Source organism: Megascapheus bottae, chromosome 16, assembly GCF_031878675.1.
Source record: "Megascapheus bottae isolate mThoBot1 chromosome 16, mThoBot2.hap1, whole genome shotgun sequence".
Classification (NCBI taxonomy): domain Eukaryota; kingdom Metazoa; phylum Chordata; class Mammalia; order Rodentia; family Geomyidae; genus Megascapheus; species Megascapheus bottae.
Window position 1 is genome coordinate 8,279,023 of NC_143524.1, and position 24,025 is coordinate 8,303,047.

The 24,025-nt window shown below is 43.0% G+C and overlaps 3 protein-coding genes across 3 annotated transcripts; 2 read left to right on the plus strand and 1 right to left on the minus strand.

Annotated features, from left to right (window-relative positions):
- Window positions 1-4,082: 4,082 nt before the first annotated feature.
- LOC150052551 (olfactory receptor 4D11-like) lies at window positions 4,083-5,024 on the plus strand. The gene has a single exon (XM_090348711.1). The coding sequence runs from the start codon at window positions 4,083-4,085 to the stop codon at window positions 5,022-5,024; it is 942 nt and encodes a 313-aa protein (XP_090204837.1).
- Window positions 5,025-13,758: 8,734 nt separating this feature from the next.
- Window positions 13,759-14,700, plus strand: LOC150052552 (olfactory receptor 4D11-like). The gene has a single exon (XM_090348712.1). The coding sequence runs from the start codon at window positions 13,759-13,761 to the stop codon at window positions 14,698-14,700; it is 942 nt and encodes a 313-aa protein (XP_090204838.1).
- A 3,127-nt stretch (window positions 14,701-17,827) lies between these two features.
- Window positions 17,828-18,772, minus strand: Or4d6 (olfactory receptor family 4 subfamily D member 6). Its single transcript, XM_090348713.1, has one exon. The coding sequence runs from the start codon at window positions 18,770-18,772 to the stop codon at window positions 17,828-17,830; it is 945 nt and encodes a 314-aa protein (XP_090204839.1).
- Window positions 18,773-24,025: the final 5,253 nt, after the last annotated feature.

A 24,025-nucleotide genomic window follows, 5' to 3' on the forward strand; every position in this document is an offset into this window, starting at 1 on the left:
TTTTTTCCTAGTCCTTGCCCCTATTTCAGGAATCCCAATCCGCGAACCCTGGTTTGCTGCCGGCTGGCCCCGGCAGCTCACACCTGTAATCCTATTCAGAAGGCTGAGATTTGAGGATGGCGGTTCAAAGCCAGCCAGGTAGGAAAGTCTGTGAGATGGTTATCTTCAGTAAACTACTCAGAAAAAGTGGGAAGTGGAGCTGTGGTAAAGTGCTTCTTCTTGAGCAAAGAAACTCAGTGACAGCACCAGTGTTCAGAGTTCAAGCCACAGGATGGACCAAAAACAAAAAGACTGTGAGTACTTTAGCAATACGGTCTAATCTATGCAGATATGCTTTGTAATTTTTATTTTTATTAACATATTAATTCTGCATATCAAGAGAGTTCCATATGATATTTCCATATATGAATACAACATGCACTTATCAAACCCAATATCCCTTTACTTATATACACACACTAGATAAACATGCACCCCCTACTTTCTCTCTCTCTCTCTCTCTCTCTCTGACACACACACACACACACACACACACACACACACACACACACACAGCCTTCCAAACCTCTCTTAATCACTATTATATATTCAGGCCAACTTTTATTAGTTTCCAAACAGTAGGACATAGCTCACTTATCTTTCTCTGTCTGGCTCAGTTTAGTTACTATAATGTTCTAAACTTCAGTCCACTCATCCATACCTCTATGGACATTGCAAAAAATATTCCTTGTTTATGTACAAGATGGAACTGGTAATAATAATTTAAAACTTTCTTGAAACAAATGTAGTATCTGATATAGTTTTCTTAAATGCCGGGTGTGCTGGCTCATGCTGTAATCCTAGCTACTCAGGAGGCTGAGATCTGAGGATCATAGTTTAAAGCCAGCCAGGGCACTAAAGTCGGTGAGATTCTTTTTTTTTTTTTTTTTTTGGCAGTCCTGGGCTTGAGCTCAGGGCCTGAGCACTGTCCTTGGAGTTTCTCAAGGCTAGCGCTCTACCACTTGAGCTTCAGCACCACTTCCAGCTTTTTTTCTATGTATGTGGTACCGAGGAATCAAACCCGGGTATTAATGCATGCTAGGCAAGCACTTTAACCACTAGGCCAAACTCCCAGCCCATCGGTGAGATTCTTATCTCCAATTAACCACCAGAAAACCAGAAGTGGCTTTTTGGCTCAAGGGGTAGGGTGGTAGCCTTGAGCTGAAGAGCTCAGGGACAATGCCCAGGCCCAGACTCCAAGCCCCCAGACCACCACCACCATCAACAACAAAATAGAAGACCAGGCATTGTCATGAGAGCAACGCCTCACTACAATGTGCTTCCTTGAACTCAGCATGGTTCAGAGGAAGAAAGAAGAAGAGCAGAGAATGACTGATACTCAAAAAGATGGCCACTATACTTTTTCTCATACTTGTGATGGCAACAAAACCCCCCATGGCTTCTCAGAGCATTCCTCAACCTGTAGTACTGAATACGTAGACAAGACTTGAGGGTAGAGAAATCAAAGGACATTGTTCTGACCTATGGCTGTGGATGGAATATTTACATCTTCCAGTCCCAGCTAGACCAATTGGGGTTGCACCCTTACATCACCTCCCCTTGACCAAAGAAAGCATCAGCACTACTGAAGATAATAAATCAAATATTGGTTGAGGTTTTTGAGGCAAGAAAGTACCAATTCCTAGTTTTTAAAAAAATCTCCTTTCCATGCGTCTCTACAGAGCGTCAGGCACGCTGCATGTTTGAATGTTCTCTGTGTACCCATATTACGTTCACCACTGATGGAGTGTTGAGAAATTCTTTCCTTGGCCTAGTTTCCAGCTGATGTTTCTTGGAAATTGATCAGAAGTAAAACATTCACCTCTCTTAGGAAACTTTCCCAGACGAACTCTACATTCTCCTCCAGCACTTTACTGCACATGTGTTTATATGTGTGTGTACTTTCCTTCAGACTGCAAACTGCAGCAGTTGTATGCCTGTTGGTGGTAGCAGCCCACTGCCAACTACGCCATACATGTTACCATGCGGGTGTGAGGGGACGAAGGAACGCATTTCTATTCTCTTAGTGCATGGGTACAATCTAGCTTTACACCTTCTACTTCTGTTTTCCTAGCATCCATATTTGCTATGCAATCACAGCAGGTGCCCACATAAGTAAGATTTGGGCCCATCCTGTGCTGATTGTAGATGCATTGTGTAGACTTGAAGAACAGGTCACTTTTGTGCTAGATGTAAGGTGAAGAAATGTTGTAGTAAATGATGCCCTAAATATTAATTGCTACATTATTAAATCATGTAATGTATCTAGGCTAGGGATGATGGTGGGTTTGAGCAAATGGCATGTAGAGCTTGGAATGATAGAACCACTGCTGATGTTTGTTTCTCCAATGTATTGAGGTGGTGTTTAGCGAAATTAATTCCCCTGACTGATCAACATTTCTTTTTCAGTAGGGAATAACTACATTCACTGTTCCCTATGCGTGCATATGAGAACCATTCACAAGAAACCTAAACTAGCCAAGTAAAGACTCCAGGGGAATCGCGACTCTTCCCCTGGCCAGTTGCAACTGGATCTTCTGATGGTAGAGTCCAGAGAGGAAAGAGAAACAAGAACAGAAGGAAACAGTAGATTGCCAGTTACTTCCACCACAGCAAGCTTCAGTCCTCTAGCTTCTCCAGGTAATCACCCCCTTCAGCTCTGTCTCCTCGTCCTCTCTCTCCTATGTTATACACGTCATCCACAATGGAGGTGGAGCTCTGCACGGATCAGCTGGTTGATGGCAAATTGTGGAGAGGCTAGGGCCAAAATTCCAAACTCCCAGTACAGTCACCTCGGCCCTACAACTTAGTGCCTCCCTTAGTGGGGAAATAGTTCCTTTTGGTAAAATAAACAATCATCTTTCCAGTCTCAAAGTTCTATGGGTGGGCCAGGAATGTGCTCTAGTGGTTAAAGTGCTTGCCTAGCATTCATGAAGCCCTCGGTTTGATGCCTTGGTATCACATTCACAGAAAAAAAGCCGGAAGTGGTGCTAATGCTCAAGTCATAGAAAGCTAACCTTGAGAAAGCTCAAGGGCACTACCGAGGCGCTGAGTTCAAATCCCAGGACTGGCCAAATAGAAAAAAATTCCATGGATTCCTATCCAAATGTGTTCTTATTTGGTACAGAAAATATCTGATAATTAATAATAATAATAATTATTATAGTCAAGTGGGAGCAGTCCAATACAGAATATAAGAGCCTATAAGTGGTATTTTCACCCTAGGCTTTTATCCAAGGCAGATTCATTTTCCCTCAAAGCAGAGTGGGAAGATGGAGCTGAAAAGATTGTACTAATGAAACTAGACTGAAGTTTAGAATGTTTGCAAGTTTAATAACAACTCAGGACCTGAGCACTATCCTTGGGTTTTCTCAAGGCTAGCACTTTACCACTTGATTCACTGCACCACTTCCGGCTTTTTCTATGTATGTGGTACCAAGGAATTGAACTCCAGGCTTCATGCATGCTAGGCAAGCACTCTACCACTAGGCCAAACTCCTGGCCCCTAATTGTATCTTTTTTTAAAACAATACCTTCGGTAGCCTGGCATGGTGGCTCACACCTGTCATCCTAGCTACTCAGGAGGCTGAGATCTGAGGATTAAGGTTCAAAGCCAGTCTGGGCACAAAAAGAACCTGAGACTCTTTTTTTTTTTTTTAAGAACCTGAGACTCTTATCTCCAATTAACCTCTAGAAAACGAGAAGTGGGGCTTGGCTCAAGGGTAGGGTGGTAGCCTTGAGCTGAAGAGCTCAGAAACAGTGCCCAGGCTGAGTTCAAGCCCCATGACCCCTCCACTCCCCACAAAATACCTTAGGTGACAACATTTTCCTTTCCTGAATAGTTCTATAGGGAAAGAAGTATTGAATGATTTTCCATGTGACAACTTGATTTTATTTGAACCTGCAGACCATTCATCAAACTGCAACACTACACCCAGGTGGAGAAGATTCTCACTTATGTCTGGGTGCCCAGGAAAACAAACAAAAACCACCCCAGTGCTTCCGTAAGACAGAGCTTGCACCCCAAGCAGATGGTTGCATCCATGGCCATGAAAAACTACACCAGGGTCAAAGAGCTTGTTTTCCTGGGCCTGAGCCAGAGTCCGGAGGTGAGCCTGGCCTTGTTCCTTCTCCTGCTGCTGGTGTACCTGACGACTGTGCTGGGAAATGTGCTCATCATGGTGGTGGTGAGCTGGGACTCGCGCCTTCACACCCCCATGTACTTCCTGCTGCGCAACTTGTCTCTGGCCGACATCTGCTTCTCCTCCATCACAGCCCCCAAGGTGCTGGCAGACCTGCTGGCACGGAGGAAGACCATCTCCTTGGAAGGCTGCCTCACTCAGATGTTCTTCTTCCACCTGATCGGGGGCGTGGACGTGTTCTCTCTGTCTGTGATGGCCTTGGACCGCTACATAGCCATCTCCAGGCCCCTGCACTACGTGGCCATCATGGGCAGGGCCCGCTGCACGGCCCTCATCGCAGCCTCCTGGCTGGGGGGCTTCGTCCACTCCATCGTGCAGGTCGCCCTCTTGCTCCCCCTCCCCTTCTGTGGGCCCAACGTCCTGGACACTTTCTACTGTGATGTCCCCCAGGTCCTCACACTCGCCTGCACCGATACTTTCCTCCTGGAGATCCTGATGATCTCCAACAACGGCCTGGTCACCACCCTGTGGTTTCTCTTCCTGCTGGCGTCCTACGTGGTCCTCTTGACCATGCTGAGGTCTCAGGCAGGAGAGGGCAGGAGGAAAGCCATCTCCACCTGCACTGCCCACATCACCGTGGTCACCCTGCATTTCGTGCCCTGCATCTACGTCTACGCCCGGCCCTTCACCGCCCTCCCCACAGATAAGGCCATCTCTGTCACCTTCACTGTCATCTCCCCTCTGCTGAACCCCTTGATCTACACCCTGAGGAACCAGGAGATGAAATCAGCCATGAGGAGGCTCAAGACCAGACTTGGGCCTTCTGAGGGAAGAGGCCAGTAGCTGCTCCCTATCACCACCGTTGAAAACATTTGCACATCAAGTCAGTGTCATTTATTGCAATGTTATTTGCAATTAATTACCTGCTTCTCCTAAAACATGCATGGCTTTCAAAGATTCTAGTACAGTATGTCAGCAAAGGAAGAAAAGGAGTAAAAACTAAAATAAAAACCCAAGTCATATCAGAGAGGAGGATAAAGGAATTCTTTGGTGCAAGTAGAGATGTTTATGATTTTTACATTACAAATTTGGCAAGAATAAAGAAAATTGACTGCAACTCACTCAGACATTCCTACCATGTTCTTGCATCCTTAGGAGAGAGAGAAGGAAGTAAGCTATGTATAGGTATTGCATGTGCTGTGGGCTTTAGGATGTCTTCTGACATAATCATATACTAACCAAGCAATCACAGGCAATAATCTCCCTTGTTAAGTCTCTTAAACAAATTACTCTCACTGGAGATATACACATATGTTTTGTCAGTCCTGGGGCTTGAATTAAAGGCCTGAGCACTGTCCTTGGGCTTTTTCAAGGCTACAGCTCGACCACTTGAGCCACAGCACCACTTCTGGTTTTTTCTATGTGTGTGGTACGGAGGAATCAATTAAACCTGGTCTTCGTGCATGCTAGGCAAGCACTCTACCACTAGGCTAAACTTCCAGCCTTCACCTGAGATATATTTTAAATCTAATAGACTTGAAGGACACGAAAGAGTAAGTTGGAAGAATAATATCTAGAAATGAGTTCACACAACTACAGCCAATGTTTTTTTTGGTAGAGTTGCCAGTGTGTGTGTGTGTGTGTGTGTGTGTGTGTGTGTGTGTGTGTGTGTGTGTGTGTCTGTGTGGAGAAAAGAGAGTATCATCAACAAATGGCCCATGTAAGACTGAAACTAAGTCCCTGCCTCCCATCTTGTTTAAAAATAAAAAAGAAAAGCAGAAGAAAAGAAAGAAAGAAATTGGAAACATCTTAAAGCAGGACCCACAGCTTTGAAAGTGGGAGAATCTTCGAAGCTAGAGGCATAGAAAGAAACGTCATGAATAGGACTCCAAAATATCCAGAAATAAGAGCAAGGATTGACTAATAGGACTGCAATAAATTAAAAGCCTTCTGCATAGAGTTAAGAGATAGACCACAGAATAGGACAAAATCTTTGCCAGCTATTCATCAGAGAAGTTGTTTGTTTTGGTGTTTAATTATTTGGTGCACTTTATATATTTTGAATATGTATTTTGTTTTATTATTTTTTTTATTTTTTTGTGGGGCAAGGGCCTGAATTCTGGGGCTGGGTGCTGTCCCTGAGTTCATTCAGCTCAAGGCTACCACACTACCCTTGAGTTACAGTGCTATTTACCATTTTTCTAGTGGTTACCTGGAGACTAGAGTCTCACAGTCTTTAGTGCCTGGGCTGGCTTTGAACCTCAATCCTCAGATCTCAGCCTCCAGAGTGGGTAGGATTACAGATGTGTGCCACCGAGACCAGGTGCCTGTGTATTCTATGAGAACTGAATTAGCCAGGTCATCGGCTCCTTGAGAGCTTCTTTATTCTGATAACATGACTCCCTCTGATCTGATGTCAGCATTTCTGTCATACATTAGGAATTCAAATTGAATTAAGTTGAAGCTGCAGTTGCCTGAGGCAGGTGTTGGCAATTTCCCTCAATGTAACAATGTTATTTCCCAAGAAAAGTCAGATGTTAACTTGGTCAAATTGTAGAAATTTATGGCTGTACAATTTTCTTAGGATTTCAAACTTTGCAGAAAGCAATCACGTAATCAAAACTAGGAAGAGACAGATTAACAAAAAAAATACAGAGTAAAATTTGTCAACACTTAAGAGACTGTTAACACAGGCTTGTGTGTTGTGGTCCAGTTTATCTATATAAAAAGACCCAGTCTCAAAATTTTTCATCGAAGAAAATAATAGTTAATTTTTGTACTTATTAATGGTGATGTGCCTAGAAGGGATTGGTCATACTAAGTGTTAAGGGAGTATATTATTTTGTTTTCAGTTTTCATATCATTTATTATGTTACATAAATATCTGAATAACTGAAATATAGGAGTGAGAAAAAACATGGAGATAGAGAAAGACAGAGAGAAAGAACAAAAGAGAAAAGGAAGGACAGGAGGTAGGAAGGAGGGACAGGACGAAGGAAGGAGCTATCCTTTAGCTTTTGTAAACAATTTATTGTTGGGGTGATATACAGAGGGGCTACAGTTACATTCATCAGGTAGTGGGTACATCTTGAACATTATTACTCCTTTCCAGGTTTTTCTCCCACTTTTCCTCCCTTCACCCCTCCCACTCATCTTGTTTTTCTCTTACCTTCCCTTTTTCAAATAAATAAATAAACACACACACACACAATATATATATATATACCAGGTACCAAAGTGAGATATAGTAACAACATCCTTTAGCTTCATTGTTCAAGGTTGGTTCTCCACTACTTGAACCACAGCTCCAACGGTGGCTTTTTTGGTAGTTAATTGGAAATAGGAATCTCATGGATTTTCCTTCCTGAACTTTGTTGAGGCTTCAAACCATAATCCTCAGATCTCAGCTCCTGGGTAGCTGGGATTGCAGGTGTGAACCACCAGACTCTAGCGTTGTCTGTCATTTTGAAAAGATTTGTCATTTACTGAGTTGAGCCAGTGTGAAGTCAGTCCTTACATATTGCAGCTAAATAGTTTGGAATGCAACCAGCCATTTAATTCGAGTGCTGCGAAGCATTCTGTTTCACGATCTTTGTGAGGAGCAGAGCTGGATGCACGAAGTTGCAGGTGGCTCCACTAGCTGCAGCTGGTGGGAAGCCACTGGGATTGGACTTTTCATGAAGCTGGGGGGAGATTTCTGCTCACAGAAGCAAATAGAACCATGCTGCCTTGAGCCTGAGATAATAGGAAGGAGAAGAAAACGTGCCATCTTCTGCTGGTCAGACCATCCCAGATAGATGCAGAGAGCTACAATTGCCAATAACATTCAGTTTCCAGGGTCTTGAAACTATAGATCTTATAAAAGGGTCAAGCATGGTAGCTGTCTATCAATTGCAATCAAGTCCAAACATCTTGGCATCTTGCTTTTTCTTAGTTTGCTGGCATAACTTGTCCTCCCCTCCTCCACCTTTAAGTTCTTCCCAAATAGGAGATTGTCTTGCACACAGCGTTGAGATATGGGGAGGAATGGGCTTTCTGTAAACTCTATGCTCCTGAACATTATTTACAGTTCTCTTTGCATCAGCTGACAAGACATGGGACTAGCATACAGGACTTAAGTAGCAAGTGAAAGCCTCCTGCCCCACCCACAGCATGCTTATGTGCTCCTCACAGGTCCTCTGAGGACCCAGATTAATATTGTCTGAGTTTTCTAATGTGTAAACTTGACATATATATAATATATAACAAACCTCTTTTCCTATTGAATTCAAAGGATGAGAGGGCCTCCCCTTTTCAGTTCCCTCTAGATCATTTTAGATGCTGGACAAAATGTGAATTCCTTAGGGTTCTTGCCTGGGATTTCCTCTTGATTATTCCCACAGCAACAACCTCACCCTCAATGGAACTTTTCTACCCTCACACCCTGTATAATCCCTCTGATGATTTACATACTTGTCCAGAGACTAAGAAAAAAAAAGGGAGATGTGATAAAACACCCTGAATCCACATGGAAGAGTCCAGAAAATATGATACTCAGAGTCTGCCCTTAGTCAATCAAGAAAGAAAAGAAGTCACTGAAGTTAGCTGGTGCAAGCTGAACTTTCTGAAGCCAAGTGATTGCCAAGATTCCCGTATACGTGAGGCTGGGGAAGCATTGGAAGCAGGGAGACGTTTGAGGTGGGGACTTAGGTCTGCAAGTATGCACAAGAGTGAGAAAAACAAGAGATGTTGAAAGCTTCATGTGGTCTTTTGGTTTTGACTGCCAATACTGTCATTCTGTACATAGCTATATTCTAAAGAGGATTTCAGTGACTGTACAGGTTAGAAATATCAACACAAAGGAGACTTTGAGACACTAAAATGAGTCAGTTTAGAATTGATGGAAAAGGCAATTTTTCTTCTTTTTTTTCCTTTCTTTTTTTTTGCCAGTTGTGGGGCTTGAACTCAGGGCCTGAGCACTGTCCTTGGACTTCTCTCAAGGCTAGAGTTCTACCACTTGAGCCACAGCACCACTTCCAGCTTTTTTTTTTTTTTTTGCCAGTCCTGGTCTTGAGCTCAGTGTCTGAACTCTGTCCATGGACTTTCTCAAGGCTCTACCACTTGAACCTCAGCACCAGTTCTGGCTTTTTTCTCCCCAAATATGTGGTAACGAGGACTCGAACCTGGGTCTTTGTGCATGCTAGACAAGCACTCTACCACTAGGCAAAACTCCTGGCCCAAGGCAGTTTTTCTTTTCTGGGAGTTTTTTCCTTGTTCCTGGGGCTTGAACTCTGGGCCTGGGCACTGTTGCTGAGATTTTGTGGTCAAGACCAGCGCTCTACCACTTGAGCCACAGCTTCACTTGTGGCCTTCTGTGGTTAACTGGAGATAAGACTCTCATGGATGGGGCTGGGAGTTTGGCCTAGTGGTTAAAGTGCTTGCCTAGCATGCATGAAGACCCGGGTTCGATTCCTTGGTACCACATACATAGAAAAGCCGGAAGTGGTGCTGAGGCTCAAGTGGTAGAGCTCTAGCCTTGAGAAAGTCCAAGGACAGTGCTCAGGCCCTGAGCTCAAGCACAGGACTGGCAAAAAAAAAAAAAAAAAAGACTCTCATGGACTTTCCTCCCCAGGCTGATTTCGAACTGCAATCCTCAGCTATCACCTGCTGAGTAGCTAGGGTTATAGGTGAGAGCCACCGACTGAGACTTCTTGTATTGCACAAAAGAGTTTTTTTTAAATCTATTAGTTTATTTTGTATTAGCATACATTTATAATATCTGGTGGGAGTTGTTCGACTCTTTTCTTTTTTTTTTTTTTTTTGCCAGTCCTGGGCTTGAGCTCAGGGCCTGAGCACTGTCCTTGGACTTTCTCAAGGCTAGAGCTCTACCACTTGAGCCTCAGCACCACTTCCGGCTTTTTTTTGTATGTATGTGTACCAAGGAATCGAACCCGGGTCTTCGTGCATGCTAGGCAAGCACTTTAACCACTAGGCCAAACTCCCGGCCCTCGACTCTTTTCCCTCTGATGATCTGCACACTTGTTCTGGGACTAAGAAATTGATCAGCATGACAGAGCTGACATGATACCAGAGAAGAGATTTTTTTGTTGTTGTTGCTTGATGCATTGTTTTCTTTATCCAGATGGATCTTCTCAGACTCCAACCTGCAGAAGTAACTTATGTTCTAAATTTAACCCTGGAGAAGAAAAAAATGCAATATTTCAAACTCTCAGAAAAGTTGTCTAGCTAATAGCTTCTCTCTCTCTCTCTCTCTCTCTCTCTCTCTCTCTCTCTCTCTCTCTCTCTCTCTCTCTCTCTCTCTCTCTGTCTCTTGATAGTCCTGGGGCTTGAACTCAGGGCCTGAGCACTGTCCTTGGGCTTTCTCAAGGTTAGATCTCTACCTGTGAGCAACAGCACTATTTCTGGCTTGTCTATGTATGTGGCACGGAAGAGTTGAACCCCGGGTCTTCTGCATGCTGGGCAAGCACTCCACCCCTAGGCCCATTTCATGGCCCCCTACATATTCTTCTTTAAGATTTTCCAGAAAGTAAAATTATGTAATGATGATTTTCTTCCCTGTATTATCCAAGGTGCTCATGTTCAAACTTGCTTTCTGTGAGGGAGGGACTTTCACACATTCAAGTGGTCTGGGAAAACCAGAGCATCCTTTTTTCCCCATTCTTGTGTGGCCTGAATATAACTAGGGCTCCCTGTGTGCTGTTTTTCTGAGCCTCGTAGAGAATGATCATTTCTCCTTTTCCCTCACTCTGATTTTCCTTTTCATGAGGGTGATGTGCCCCACCCTTCCTGTGTAATTATTCTGTTTTTTAAAGAAAAATCCCCACTGTGTTTGGATTCTTTTCTTTCTTTTTTTCTCAAGGAGGACTCTGCTAAGGTACCATTCACTTAGGCTAAATCATGATGCGGTTCAAAAGAGCAGAAGGCTGAAGAAGCGAGCAAAGGTTGCCCTTGAATCCCAATAGTGTTTTGTAAGCACCGGTCCTGAGATACTGCTCACACGCTACCCTGCTGTACAAACTTCAGTGTGCTGTGTCCACAAGACCAAAGCGATGTTCCTAACTAGATGGATTCTCTTAAATGTGTCCAGTAATGATCCTGAGATGGATCATTATTCAGTTCCACTCCTATTCAGTTCCCTCCACTGGTAAGGTCACCCAATATGGCTCTAACTCATCACTGCTAACTAGCCAGCAGGCAGGGACTATTGCATATGGTAATTGATCTGATTTTTATAACTTCCTCATAAACTGGATTCTAGTATAGATCTGATGAGGGCACATACTTGCCGGAATCACCCAGAGGCAAATCCAGGCAAATCCAGGCTTTGAACCTAGGTGGCTCTTGAAGCAGAAGCTGGCCACTGAGCAGTTTCTCTGCTCTGCTCAGACCATGGCAGACAGGAAGTGAGAGTCAACCTGTGCTGGAATCTTGGTTCCTCCATGTTCCCCACGCTCCTGGATCAATATTGCTAAAAAAAAGTATTTCTTATTTTCCTCAGAACAGTATGTTATTATGAGCTTGTTTTAGGACATATACTCTGGGAAATATGCAGTCCCCTAAAACAATGCCAGTGCATTTGAAGAATCTCCTCATCTCCTCCCCCCCCCTCTCTCTCTCTCAACGTAACCCAGCTTTTTTCTTTAAGATAGCACCCATACATCCACACATTATCAATTGCACAATGCTTCAAGTACTAATACAATCTAGCAATCTAATCCCAACAAAAAAATGATATGAAGATGCTATTGTCTCCAAACAAATTCAGAGACTGAGGCCAAAAGGGTGAAATAACTAGATTAAATGAGCATGACTAGCAAATGTCCAGCCAGTGTTAACGCAGACTTGTAGTGCCCTAAGGTAGGACACCTCTTGAGACCTTCTTTTTTTTTTTGGTCGTTATGTTAAGTGTGTTTTATATGAATGGGAAAAAAATGAGGAATGAAAGAGGCAATCCATCCCCCCTCCAAAAAAACCCCAAAAAACCAGGAACAAAGCAACTTTTGTCCTTTCATTTCTAATCAGGAAACGAAAAGGCAAATCAATAAAGAAGAAAGAAATACAGAACAAGTTCCCCAGTTTGTGAAGCAACGAAAAGAACAGAAAGGCAACACTGTGGTGAAGTAAGTATAGGTTTAACATTTTAGGAAACTGTTCACCTGTTTTGTCATTTTACATGCCTGCCAGTGTTTCACTTTCTCTCTTTGGCCACTCCTGGTGTATTAGCTTCTTATATTAGATATTCTAGTAAATTATACTATTTTGTTTTTAATTTATATTGTGATTTTATTTAAACAGCATTGGTGATCTTTAAAAAATTATTATTATCATTATTATTATTTTTTGCCAGTCTTGGGTTTGAGCTCAGGGCCTGAGCACTGTCCTTGGACTTTCTCAAGGCTAGAGCTCTACCACTTAGCCTCAGCACCACTTCCGGCTTTTTTTCTATGTATGTGGTACCGAGGAATCGAACCCGGGTCTTCATGCATGCTAGGCAAGCACTTTAACCACTAGGCCAAACTCCCGGCCCTTTAAAAAATTATTTTATTGTTGGGGTGATGTACAGAGGGGTTACACTTACATTCATCAGATAGTGGATACATTACTTCTTGAACATTGTTACCCCTTCCCAAGTTTTTCTCTCACTTTCCCCCCCCCCAGCCTTTCCCACTCATCTTGCTTTTCCCTTACCGTCCCATTTTCAAATACACAAATAAATATATGTATATATATATATATATATATACAATATACCAAATACCAAAGTCAGATACAGTAACAACATGAGATAAACCTTAAAGAGAAAGAAAAAAAGAAAAAGCTTCACATAGTATATTAAGAACAACAATCACAAAGATAAACCTCTCGTTTCCATATCCTGGAGTTTATTTCACTTAGCCTCATCCTATGTAGCAATATATACATAGCTTTTAAACTATTATGATATTGAGGATCTTTTGATATGTTTATTTTCTGTTGGTCTGAAGCATCTGTCTAAATATTTGTTCTTTTTAGAAATTAGTTTGTTTTCTTCTTAATAAATTGTAAGTGTTACAGTCATACACTCATAGATAATTTACCCAAGAGAAATGAAGACGTACAGCCACATAAGGCACTACACATGGATGTTCATAGTAATTTGGGATGTAGTAGTCAAAAAACTGGAAATAGGGTGTGGTGGCTCACGCCTGTAATCCTAGCTACTCAGGAGGCTGAGATCTGAGGATGATGGTTCAAAGCCAGCCTGGATACTAAAGAATGTGAGACTCATATCCAATCACCCTCTAGAAAACCAGAGGTGGCGCTGTGGCTCAAGGGGTAGGGCAATAACCTTCAGCTGAAGAACTCAGGGACAGCACCCAGCCCCAAAGTTCAAGACCCATGATCCCCCCCCCCACAAAAAATGAAATACCCAACTGCAAACAAAATATCATTTGGAAGAGCAACCCACATGGCGGCAAAACTTTGTGAGATCTTGAGACCTAACTCTTGACTCTATCTGTAAAGGACATTTTAAAACTAACATTCTTATTTCTTTATTTTTTTTCTGAGATGCACTGGCAAGGGGAAACATGACTCAATGGAGTTGGGAAATAAAACCAGAATAAAAGAATTTATATTTCAAGGACTTACTCAGTCCCAAGAGCTGAGCCTGGTCTTATTTCTTTTTCTGGGCTGTGTGTACCTGACGACTGTGCTGGGAAATGTGCTCATCATGGTGGTGGTGAGCTGGGACTCGCGCCTTCACACCCCCATGTACTTCCTGCTGCGCAACCTTGCCGTCCTTGACATCTGCTTCTCCTCCATCACCGCCCCCAAGGTCCTAGTGGACCTCATGTCTGAGAGGAAGACCATCTCCTATGCCAACTGCATGACTCAGATCTTCTTCTTTCACCTCCTTGGTGGGGCAGACATTTTCTGTCTGTCTGTGATGGCCTTGGACCGGTACATAGCCATCTCCAGGCCCCTGCACTACGTGGCCATCATGGGCAGGGCCCGCTGCACGGCCCTCATCGCAGCCTCCTGGCTGGGGGGCTTCGTCCACTCCATCGTGCAGGTCGCCCTCTTGCTCCCCCTCCCCTTCTGTGGGCCCAACGTCCTGGACACTTTCTACTGTGATGTCCCCCAGGTCCTCACCCTCGCCTGCACCGATACTTTCCTCCTGGAGATCCTGATGATCTCCAACAACGGCCTGGTCACCACCCTGTGGTTTCTCTTCCTGCTGGCGTCCTACGTGGTCCTCTTGACCATGCTGAGGTCTCAGGCAGGAGAGGGCAGGAGGAAAGCCATCTCCACCTGCACTGCCCACATCACCGTGGTCACCCTGCATCTGGTGCCCTGCATCTACGTCTACGCCCGGCCCTTCACCGCCCTCCCCACAGATAAGGCCATCTCTGTCATCTTCATTGTCATCTCCCCTCTGCTGAACCCCTTGATCTACACCTTGAGGAACCAGGAGATGAAATCAGCCATGAGGAGGCTCAAGACCAGACTTGGGCCTTCTGAGGGAAGAGGCCAGTAGCTGCTCCCTATCACCACCTTTGAAAACGTTTGCACATTTTATAAATGTTAAGAACATAATTGGTGTATCTGTTTCTAATAAAATATGCCAGACTTTATTTAATGTCATAAAACTAGCATGCTATTAAAGTGAAAAGATGTGTCATGTCAGAGAATAAAGGAAAGAACTAGGGTTGTTTGCAGTAGAAATACACATTAGTATTTGGCACTACAGCCCCCCAAAAATGAAAGAGAATAAAAAAAAGAACCCACAGGCGATTATGCCACATTCCTGCACAGTGAAGAGAAAGAGAATTTAGTCCTATTAGCAACAGAACATCATTTGAACTTTAGACTTCATGGTATCTATTGTGTGTGCGTGTGTGTGTGTGTGTCTGTGTGTGTGTGTTTGTCTTGGGGCTTGAACTCAACCTGGGCACTGTCCCTGAACTCTTTAGCTCAGGGCTACCACCTTACCTCTGGGCCTGGGTACTGCCTCTAATCTCTTCAGTTCAAGACTACTGCCCTACCCCTTGAGCTACACCGCCAATTCTGGTTTTCTGGTGATTGATTGGAGATAAGAGTCTCACCTTCTTTAGTGATTGGGCTGGCTTTGAACCATGATCCTTAAATCTCAGCCTTCTGAGTAGCTAGGATTACAGGCTTGAGCCACCATGCCCAGCTTGTGGTATCTTATAATTATGTCTCCGATGAAATAGTTACACACAAGTTAAGTTCCTCTTCTGATTCCACATCAAGAGTACATTAAATATTGGTCCACTGAGGGTATTGTGCATCTCAACCCCGCACTCGGTTGGTTGGGATCTCTCTTCTTGGGTTAGTACTGCTTCAGAGGGATATTGACCTCACTTGTTATGAACTTTGTCATGCTGAGGAAGAAGACCTTTCTTACTGAGTTTCCTGTGAAACCCAGGCCTCTTGGACACCCTTCTAGTACCTTCCATTAGCATTCTGTGCTTAGATCTAACAAGTACTTTGGGCCTAGTTTAAGTTTTCCTTTTCTCCTTTCTCCTGTATTCTTGAGAAGAATCGTGTTTTATTTGTTATCCTAGTCACAGCACCTGACACAAGTGCAATATTGTAAATACTACTAAAACTTATTGAATTAAAAAGTGAGTTTATATTTCTTCTCAATGAACAGAAGTCAGAACGAACCCTGAGATGGGGCCAGAAAACACAGGAAACAGCTTTATGACTACTATAAGTAGATACTATCAAAGAAGGTGTCAAAGATCAGATGGTTTGCCAGGCAGTGTTGACTCTCGCCTATAATCCTGGCTACTCAGGAGGCTGAGATCTGAGATCAAAACATATTCTATGGTCTCTACTTTTCTCAGTTTGTTCCCTCTTTATCCTTATGGAAACCCTTATTGTTTTGCCTTAGATTATTCCCTTCATTTCTTTAACTCATCCTTTGTGTCATCTCCAGAAGTAGCTTTATGTCATGAATGACATATGCTTCATTTGAAATTTTTCTTTTTTATTATTAGCATAAACTAGTTATTCAGAGAGGCTCCTGGTAATAGTTCCATAGATGCATATTATGTTCTTTGATCACATTCACTCCTTTATGTCACTTGAAAGTTCTCAGTTGTTTCTCAGATTACTGCAGGGATATTAGCTTTTAGGATTTTCTTTCCTGTTGGAAATTATCTAGAACCCTGGTCTCTCTGGTTCTCTGTTCCCATGGCTCAAACCTGGTTATGCAGATTGTCACAGGCCCCCCTCCTTTGGCTCTGTATTCTCTTTTTCTTCTTCTCCCCTGTTCTCCCCACTCTGAGTCCTCTACCTTTTTCGCCTTAGCAGCCGCCAATCATCAACATTCAGTTGCTCTGGTGGCAGATATGTCATCTAGGACCTTCTTAGCCAAATGCTAATGCATTATAATAATTCGATATATGGCACCACATTGTTCAGTGTGCTGCAATATCCTGGCTTTTTTTTTTTACTTCTCTGGACTTATTTTTAAATGGCTGTTAATAATTGAAGGTGAAATTGAGACAAGCATGGAGGGAGAAGGCAATTCATTGTCTTTACAAATGTAATTGGTTGAAATTCTTCCCTGGGAGAGGGGTGAATTCTGACACAACTCAGTGGCTGTTCCTAAATGGCTCCAAAATACAATGTTTCTCTTCTCCCATATTAAAGAGAGGTCTTGAGGGAGGAGGGTATCTCCCAGGAAGCTTTTGCTTTGAACTACAATAACTTGTCTTTCCCTTAGTGATCGATGTCTTGGGGGTAAAATGGAAAGAGGAGATAATTTTATCCCAGAAATTGTCACTGTGGATTTCATGCAGATGTAGACAACTAGACAACGAGACAACTTTGAAATAATTTTCATGAGCAAATCAGCATAATAGGCCTGAGGAGGAACTAATTGGTCTTTGCAAGACTTGCCCATGACTGAACATAAATTGAAAAAATTCTCTCTCTTTTCAGCAATTGTCAAAAATAAGGAAGATACTAAACTGAAAAAATAAAATTAGCAAGAGATTTTAGGAATTGTAAATTATATCACTAGGGAGAGCATTAGGAAGTAGATATGTCTATAGCCCGTCTGTATGCATATTTAGGAACAGAGAAAGGGGACATTGACTGAATGCATAAGTAATGCATTGATCATACTTTTTGCTCATGACAACTTTTTGAGTAGCCAATGTTTTTTTTTTTAAGTCATTAAAAAAAGAACTAACAAATTAGCTATGCACGCAGGGGGGGGTCTCACTGTGACATTTCCACGCATGTGCACAGTGTATTCCAATCACATCAACTTCTCCATCACTTTTTCTTACCCCTCCACGAATGCTATCAGTGTAGCAGAAGTGGTAAAAGTAGATTAATTAGGGGCTGGGAGTTTGGCCTAGTGGTAGAGTGCTCGCCTCGCATGCACAAAGACCTGGGTTCCATTCTTCGGTACCACATACATAGAAAAAGCTGAAAGTGGTGCTGTGGCTCACTCTTCTCTTTGCGTCTCACTTCTTACGTCCTAAGCCAGAGAGCTCAGCATTTTGCTCACACATTCCTCTGAGGACTGAAGTTCTGGTGAAGTGACTGAAAAGAGCCCAATGTCTCTTAAGAGGCCAGCAATGAGAGAAGAGCCCCCTTCCCCCCAGTCTCCACTGAGTGTCTCACCCTAGTTTCCGGCTCTCTGAGGGCCCAAGTCTCCTCTGCAGTCGCCTCATGGCTGACTTCATGTCCTGGTTCCTCAGCGTGTAGATGAGGGGGTTCAGCATGGGGGTGACAACTGTGTTGTTGAGGGACACGACTGTGTCCATGGGCAGGGTGATGAAAGGCCGACAGTAGATGTAAACACAAGGCATGAAGTGCAGTGTCACCACCAGGATGTGTGAGGTACAGGTGGAGAGGGCTTTCTTCCGTCCTTCCCCAGACTGGGATCTTAGCATCACCAGAATGGCCGTGTAGGAGCCCAGGAGGAGGAGGAACCAGAGCAGTGTCACCAGCCCGTTGTTGGAGATCATGAGAAGCTCTAACCGGAAGGTGTCGGTGCAGGCCAGCCTCACCACCTGGGGCACATCGCAGTAGAAGGCTTCCAGGGTGTTGGGGCCACAGAAGGGGAGTGGAAGCAGGAGAAAGATCTGGACAATGGAATGCAAGCCACCGCCTACCCAGGAAGCCACCACCAAGGCCATCCACACTTCCCTCCTCATGACAGTCATATAGTGCAGGGGTTTGGAGATTGCCAGGTATCTATCATAGGCCATGACAGAGAGGAAAAAAATATCGGCTCCCCCAGCAAAATGGAAGAAAAATATCTGGGCCATGCAGCCATTGTAGGAGATGGTTTTCTTCTCTGATACAAGATCCACCAGGAACTTGGGGACTGTGCTGGATGAAAACACAATATCCAGGATGGATTTGTTCCTCAGAAGGAAGTACATGGGCATGTGGAGGCGGGACTCCGAGGTGATGGTGACCAGGACCAGGACATTTCCCAGTACCGTGGTCACATACACCGAGAGGAAGACCACAAACAAGAACAACTCCAGCTCTCGAAAGTGTGTCAGTGCCAAGAAAACAAATTCCTTCACAGTAGTGTGGTTGAGCTGCTTCATGCTGGGGGTGGCCTTGTCCCACGTCTGTCTTGGGAGAAGAAGACAGGTTAGGGGTAGCAGCATCAACCTGGCCAGATCATTTCTAGAAGGAACTCTCTGGATTGCCATGGTTGCTTGGAAAAACTGAGCCCAAGTCTTCCCATGGTGGTCAGGAGATGTTTTACTTGGATGGGTTTTCCTTCTTAATCTTAGAAAAAAAACCATACCATTCTGGTGTTTTTATGTTGTCTAGAGAGAGAGAGAGAAGGACTCTGCGTTCATTTGACTATGAGTTCTCTTCTTCCCTGAAAGAGTAACTGCTTCACTTCAACATCTCATTCTTGTAGATTAATTAATTATTTGATCAATTCATTAATTTAGTAGGCAATTCTGGGTTTATAGGCATTTACCATGTCCAGTTTCTCCCCCCCCTTGATATGGGTTGTGAATGATTTGCTTAGACTGACCTTGAACCATGATTCTTCTGATCTCTATCTCAGGTGCCTACCAGCTACTCATGCACCTTCCCTGAAATAATGCAGAAACTATTCTTCCTGAATATTCTAGTTCTTGATGGTTCCTTTTTTATACTTATAGTTCTTTAAAAAGTTCCATTTTTAATAGCTTAATGCCAAGCATTCAAACATATAGGAATTTTCAGAAATAAAAACCTTCTGAGCTCCCTAAATTTCTGAGGTTCTTATGAGTAAAACAATTTCGTTCTGACAGACAAGTGAATTTTTATTTTATTTTTTAGTTGTAAATTTTACAACCTTCACTTTGTTTACACTTAAGTTATGCAAGTCAGCAGGAATCCTACAGTAACATTACATATTAGTCTGGGGTGATTTATTTATTTATTTTTAAAATATTTTTTATTGTAATTAATAAAAGGGTTACATGATATTTGCCAGATAGAAGGTGCATTAATTCACATACATTGATACCCTTTCACATGTCTTGGTCCCCATTATGGGGGTGTTTTATTTATACCATTTCATTGTTCCTGTCACCACAAGTAGCAGGAAGCTCTGCAGATAGTACTACCCATTTGGAACTGTGCTATTTCCTTTTCATCAGGATGTCTATAAGGAGAAGCATTAACTTTGTGACTCTGTGGATATCAGCATCAAGTCCATTCTCCCTGGACGAAGCTCCAAGAGAAATACTGATCCTAGACGCAACTACAAGGGAGAAACTCCCCTGGGACATGTCTAAGATTTGTCTTAGAAAAATGAAGACTCTGGCTTCTCTACACTCACAAGGAGAATTTGCCACTTCCTGGGTGCGTGTAGCCATGTTCACAGCTTCTTGTTCACATGTTGTTTCATCACATGTGTTTTTTGTTGCTGTAAAAATACTTTAATCTTGTGTGGAGTGTGGTTCCTAAGGCAGAGACTGTTTTTCTTTTCTCTTGTCAGGATACTGTATAGAGGGGTTACAGTTACATTCAGGGAGAGACTATTTTTCATGGGTACCTGGGAATCAGGCAGTAGAAGATAGCATTGGTTATGAAGGCTGGAGGAGAAAGTACTAGCCAGGGAAATACAGCAGGCTTGGAAAGATGAGCTGAGAAAAGGAATACGGTCACCAGAATTGACGGGTGGAGAAGGGAGAAAGGCTTTGTGAGTACAGGGAAGGTAGGACTATACTATGATACACTAATCTCTTCAGTTACCCAAGTTGGACCCCCACAAACGTTTTGAAGTAGTTCTGAAATGCATTTTGCAATACTCATTTCCTTACGATATATTCTGAGAAATGGACTTGCAATGTTAAATGACATGATAGTTTTCTAATTTTTGCTGGTGAAGGCTAGCAGTCCATCACCTGAGCTATATTGCCACTTCCAGTTTTTTCGGTGCTTTCTTGGAGATAAGAGTCTCATGAAGTTTCCAGCCAGGGCTGGCTTTGAATTGCAATCCTTATATCTAGCCTCCTGTATAGCCTCTACTTTTTGGTGGTTAATTGGAGATGAGTCTCACAAACTTTCTTGCCTAGGGTAACTTCAAACGATAATTCTTAGATCTCAGTCTCCTGAGTAGCTAAGATGACAAGTATGAGCTATTGGCACCCACTAGTTTCTGAGTGTGGGTTTTTTTGTTTTGTTTTGTTTTTTGCCAGTCCTGGGCTTGAGCTCAGAGCCTGATCATTGTCCTTGGACTTTCTCAAGGCTAGAAGCTTGAGCCTCAGCACCCCTTCTGGCTTTTATCTATGTATGTGGTAGGGAGGAATCGAACCTGGGTCTTATTTTGCATAATAGCATTCTTTCCAAGTCTTCCCAATTCCTTATGTGATATAATTTCATTCTTTCTAATAAATGAATAAAATTCCTTGTGTACATATACTACATTTTCTTTTCTTTTTCTTTTTCCTTTTTTGTGGGTCTTGAACTTGGCCTGGGCTTTGTCCCTGAGCTCTTTTAGCTCAAGGCTACCGCCCTACCCTTGAGCCAAGCCCCACTTCCCATTTTCTAGAGGTTAATTGGAGAGAAGAGTCTCCGGAAATTTTGTGCTCAGGCTGATTTTGAACCTTGATCCTCAGATCTCAGCCTTCTGAGTAGCTAGGATTACAGGTGTGAGCCACTGTGCCCAGCCATACATTACATTTTCTTAATCTATTCATCTACTGAAGGGCTTCTGGGCTTGTTCCATATTTTGGCTATAGTGACTAGTGTTGTAATGAAAATGGCTGTGCTGGTGGTTTTATTATAGCTTTCTTTGTGTTCTACTGGATAAATGCTCAGGAGTGGAATTGCTGGATCATAGGGTAGTTTTATTTTTATTTTATTATTTTTTTTGCCAGTCCTGGGCTTGAGCTCAGGGCCTGAGCACTGTCCTTGGACTCTCTCAAGGCTAGAGCTCTACCACTTGAGCCTCAGCACCACTTCCAGCTTTTTTCTATATGTGGTACTGAGGAATTGAACCCAGGTCTTCATGCATGTTAGGCAAGCACTTTAACCACTAGGCCAAACTCCCGGCCCATAGGGTAGTTTTATGTTTAATTTTTTTTTTTTTTGGTCAGTCATGAGCCTTGAACTTTTGGGCCTGGGCTTTGTCCCTGAGCTCTTCAGCTCAAGGCTAAAACTACCGTTGGAGCCACAGAGCCACTTCTAGTTTTCTGATGGTTCATTGGAGATAAGAGTCTCAGGGACTTTAGTGCCCAGGCTGGCTTTGAAGTATGATTCTCAGATCTCAGCCTCCTGAGTAGCTAGGACTACCAGTGCCTGGCTTGATGTTTGTTTGTTTGTTTATTTTTTTATTTTGTGGGTCATTGGGCTTGAATTCTAGGTCTGGGTGCTGTCCCTGAGCTCTTCAGCTCAAGGCTACTGCCCTACTCCTTGAGCCACAGACCCACCTCCCCTTTTCTAGTGATTACTTGGTGATAAGAGCCTCACAGTCTTTAGTGCCCGAGCTGGCTTTGAACCTTGATCCTTAGATCTCAGCCTGCTGAGTAGCTAGGATTACAGGCACGAGCCTCCTCATCCAGCTTTATGGTTAATTTCTGTAGGAATCTCCACATAGCTTCTCATTTTTGAAGTTGGAAAATTGCCTGCCCTCTCTCTTCTTTCTTTCTTTCTTTCTTTCTTTCTTTCTTTCTTTCTTTCTTTCTTTCTTTCTTTCTTTCTTTCTTTCTTCAGGGACTGAGCATTGTCCTTGGGCTTTCCCAAGGCTAGTGCTCTACCACTTGAGCCACAGCACCACTTTCAGCTTTTTCTACTGAGGAATTGAACCCAGGTCTTCGTACATGCTAGGCAAGCACTCCACCACTAGGCCAAACTCCTGGTCCTGCCTACACTTTCTTGAAGTAAGAGATTTTCCCATAAGTCAGAGCTCTAATTCAGTCTTTTCTCCCTCCTTCCCTCCCTCCTTCCCTCTCTTCCTGCCTCTCTTCTTCCCTCCCTCCCTCCCTCCCTTCTTTCCTTCCTTCCTTGGCTTTTTGCTTATTAATTGGAGATAAGAATTTCTCAGATTTGTCTGCCTGGCCTGGCAAATTTTGATCCTCAGATCTTATCCTCTTGAGTATTTAGGCTTTATAGGTTTGAGCCATGGATGTCCAACTTCTTTTCCTTTTTCTCTTGTAAAATTACTCTAACAAAGTTGACTTATTAAAGAAAGAGATTTTGGGGGAAAACATTTCTAATTTTTTTCCTTTCGTATACTATGTCTTCATGAGCCTTTGGCTAGCGTCAACTCGCTGTCCTTCCCTTCGATGCATCGAGGTTTTTCTCTATGTTCCAAGGACAGGTTTGAACATAAGGAGCATCGTGATCTGAAAGGCAATCTAATTTCTCTAATTTCTCCAGAAAGAGGAACAGAATATAGTTAAGAGGCTATTCTTTATCTCATTTTTCAAGAAATCTGGTTAGGATCAATAGATTTTCCTGTCTAGTGTTGACTGGGCATCCCTTCTATTTCAAGACAATACCCCAGGAAAAACAGTGCCAGGGAACTTTAGGGGAAAAAAAAAAACAACCCAAAATGTAAAACCCTGTAAGTGTGCTTGCACATGTGTGAGCATGCAATACACACATGAACTCAGAGACAGCACCAGTCCCTGAATTAAATGTTTAATGTATATGAATGTGCACTGTCAACTTGTGAAAAGCAGAGCTAGGCATCAAACCCAGGGCCTTACACATGCCAGGCAAATGTTCTTTTGCTGAGCTACATCCCCAGACCCCAAAATTCAATAATAATATCTTTTTTCTTTTTTTTTTTTGCCAGTCCTGGGCTTGTTCAGGGCCTGAGCACTGTCCTTGGACTTTCTCTAGGCTAGAGCTCTGCCACTTGAACCTCAGAACCACTTCCGGCCCTTTTCTATGTATGTGGTACCGAGGAATTGAACCTGGGTCTTCATGCATGCTAGGCAAGCACTCTACCACTAGGCCAAACTCTCAACCCTCAATAATAATATCTTAAAATGCTCATATCATTTTATTTTTGTGTTTCCCTCCCAGCTCTCAATCAGACTTAACCTCCGTGCTCATTATTTTTGTGTACATTGTAGTCAGGAAATGTTTAAGTAAAAAAATCCTATTTTCATTTGCATGTGTCTTACAAAGCTCAGTTTTTTATGTCAAAGGCAGGACAGCTTAACTATGAGCTAACTATAAACTATACTTACACAGCAAATGGGGACTTAAAACTGAACATGACTAAAATCGTAAACATTTAGTCTGGCATGCAGACACGATTGTGTCTTCAGGGCACCTTCACTTACCTTTGCATTAAACAGGTGAGTGTGTCAGGTGCTACATCTTCAGGGCTTTTT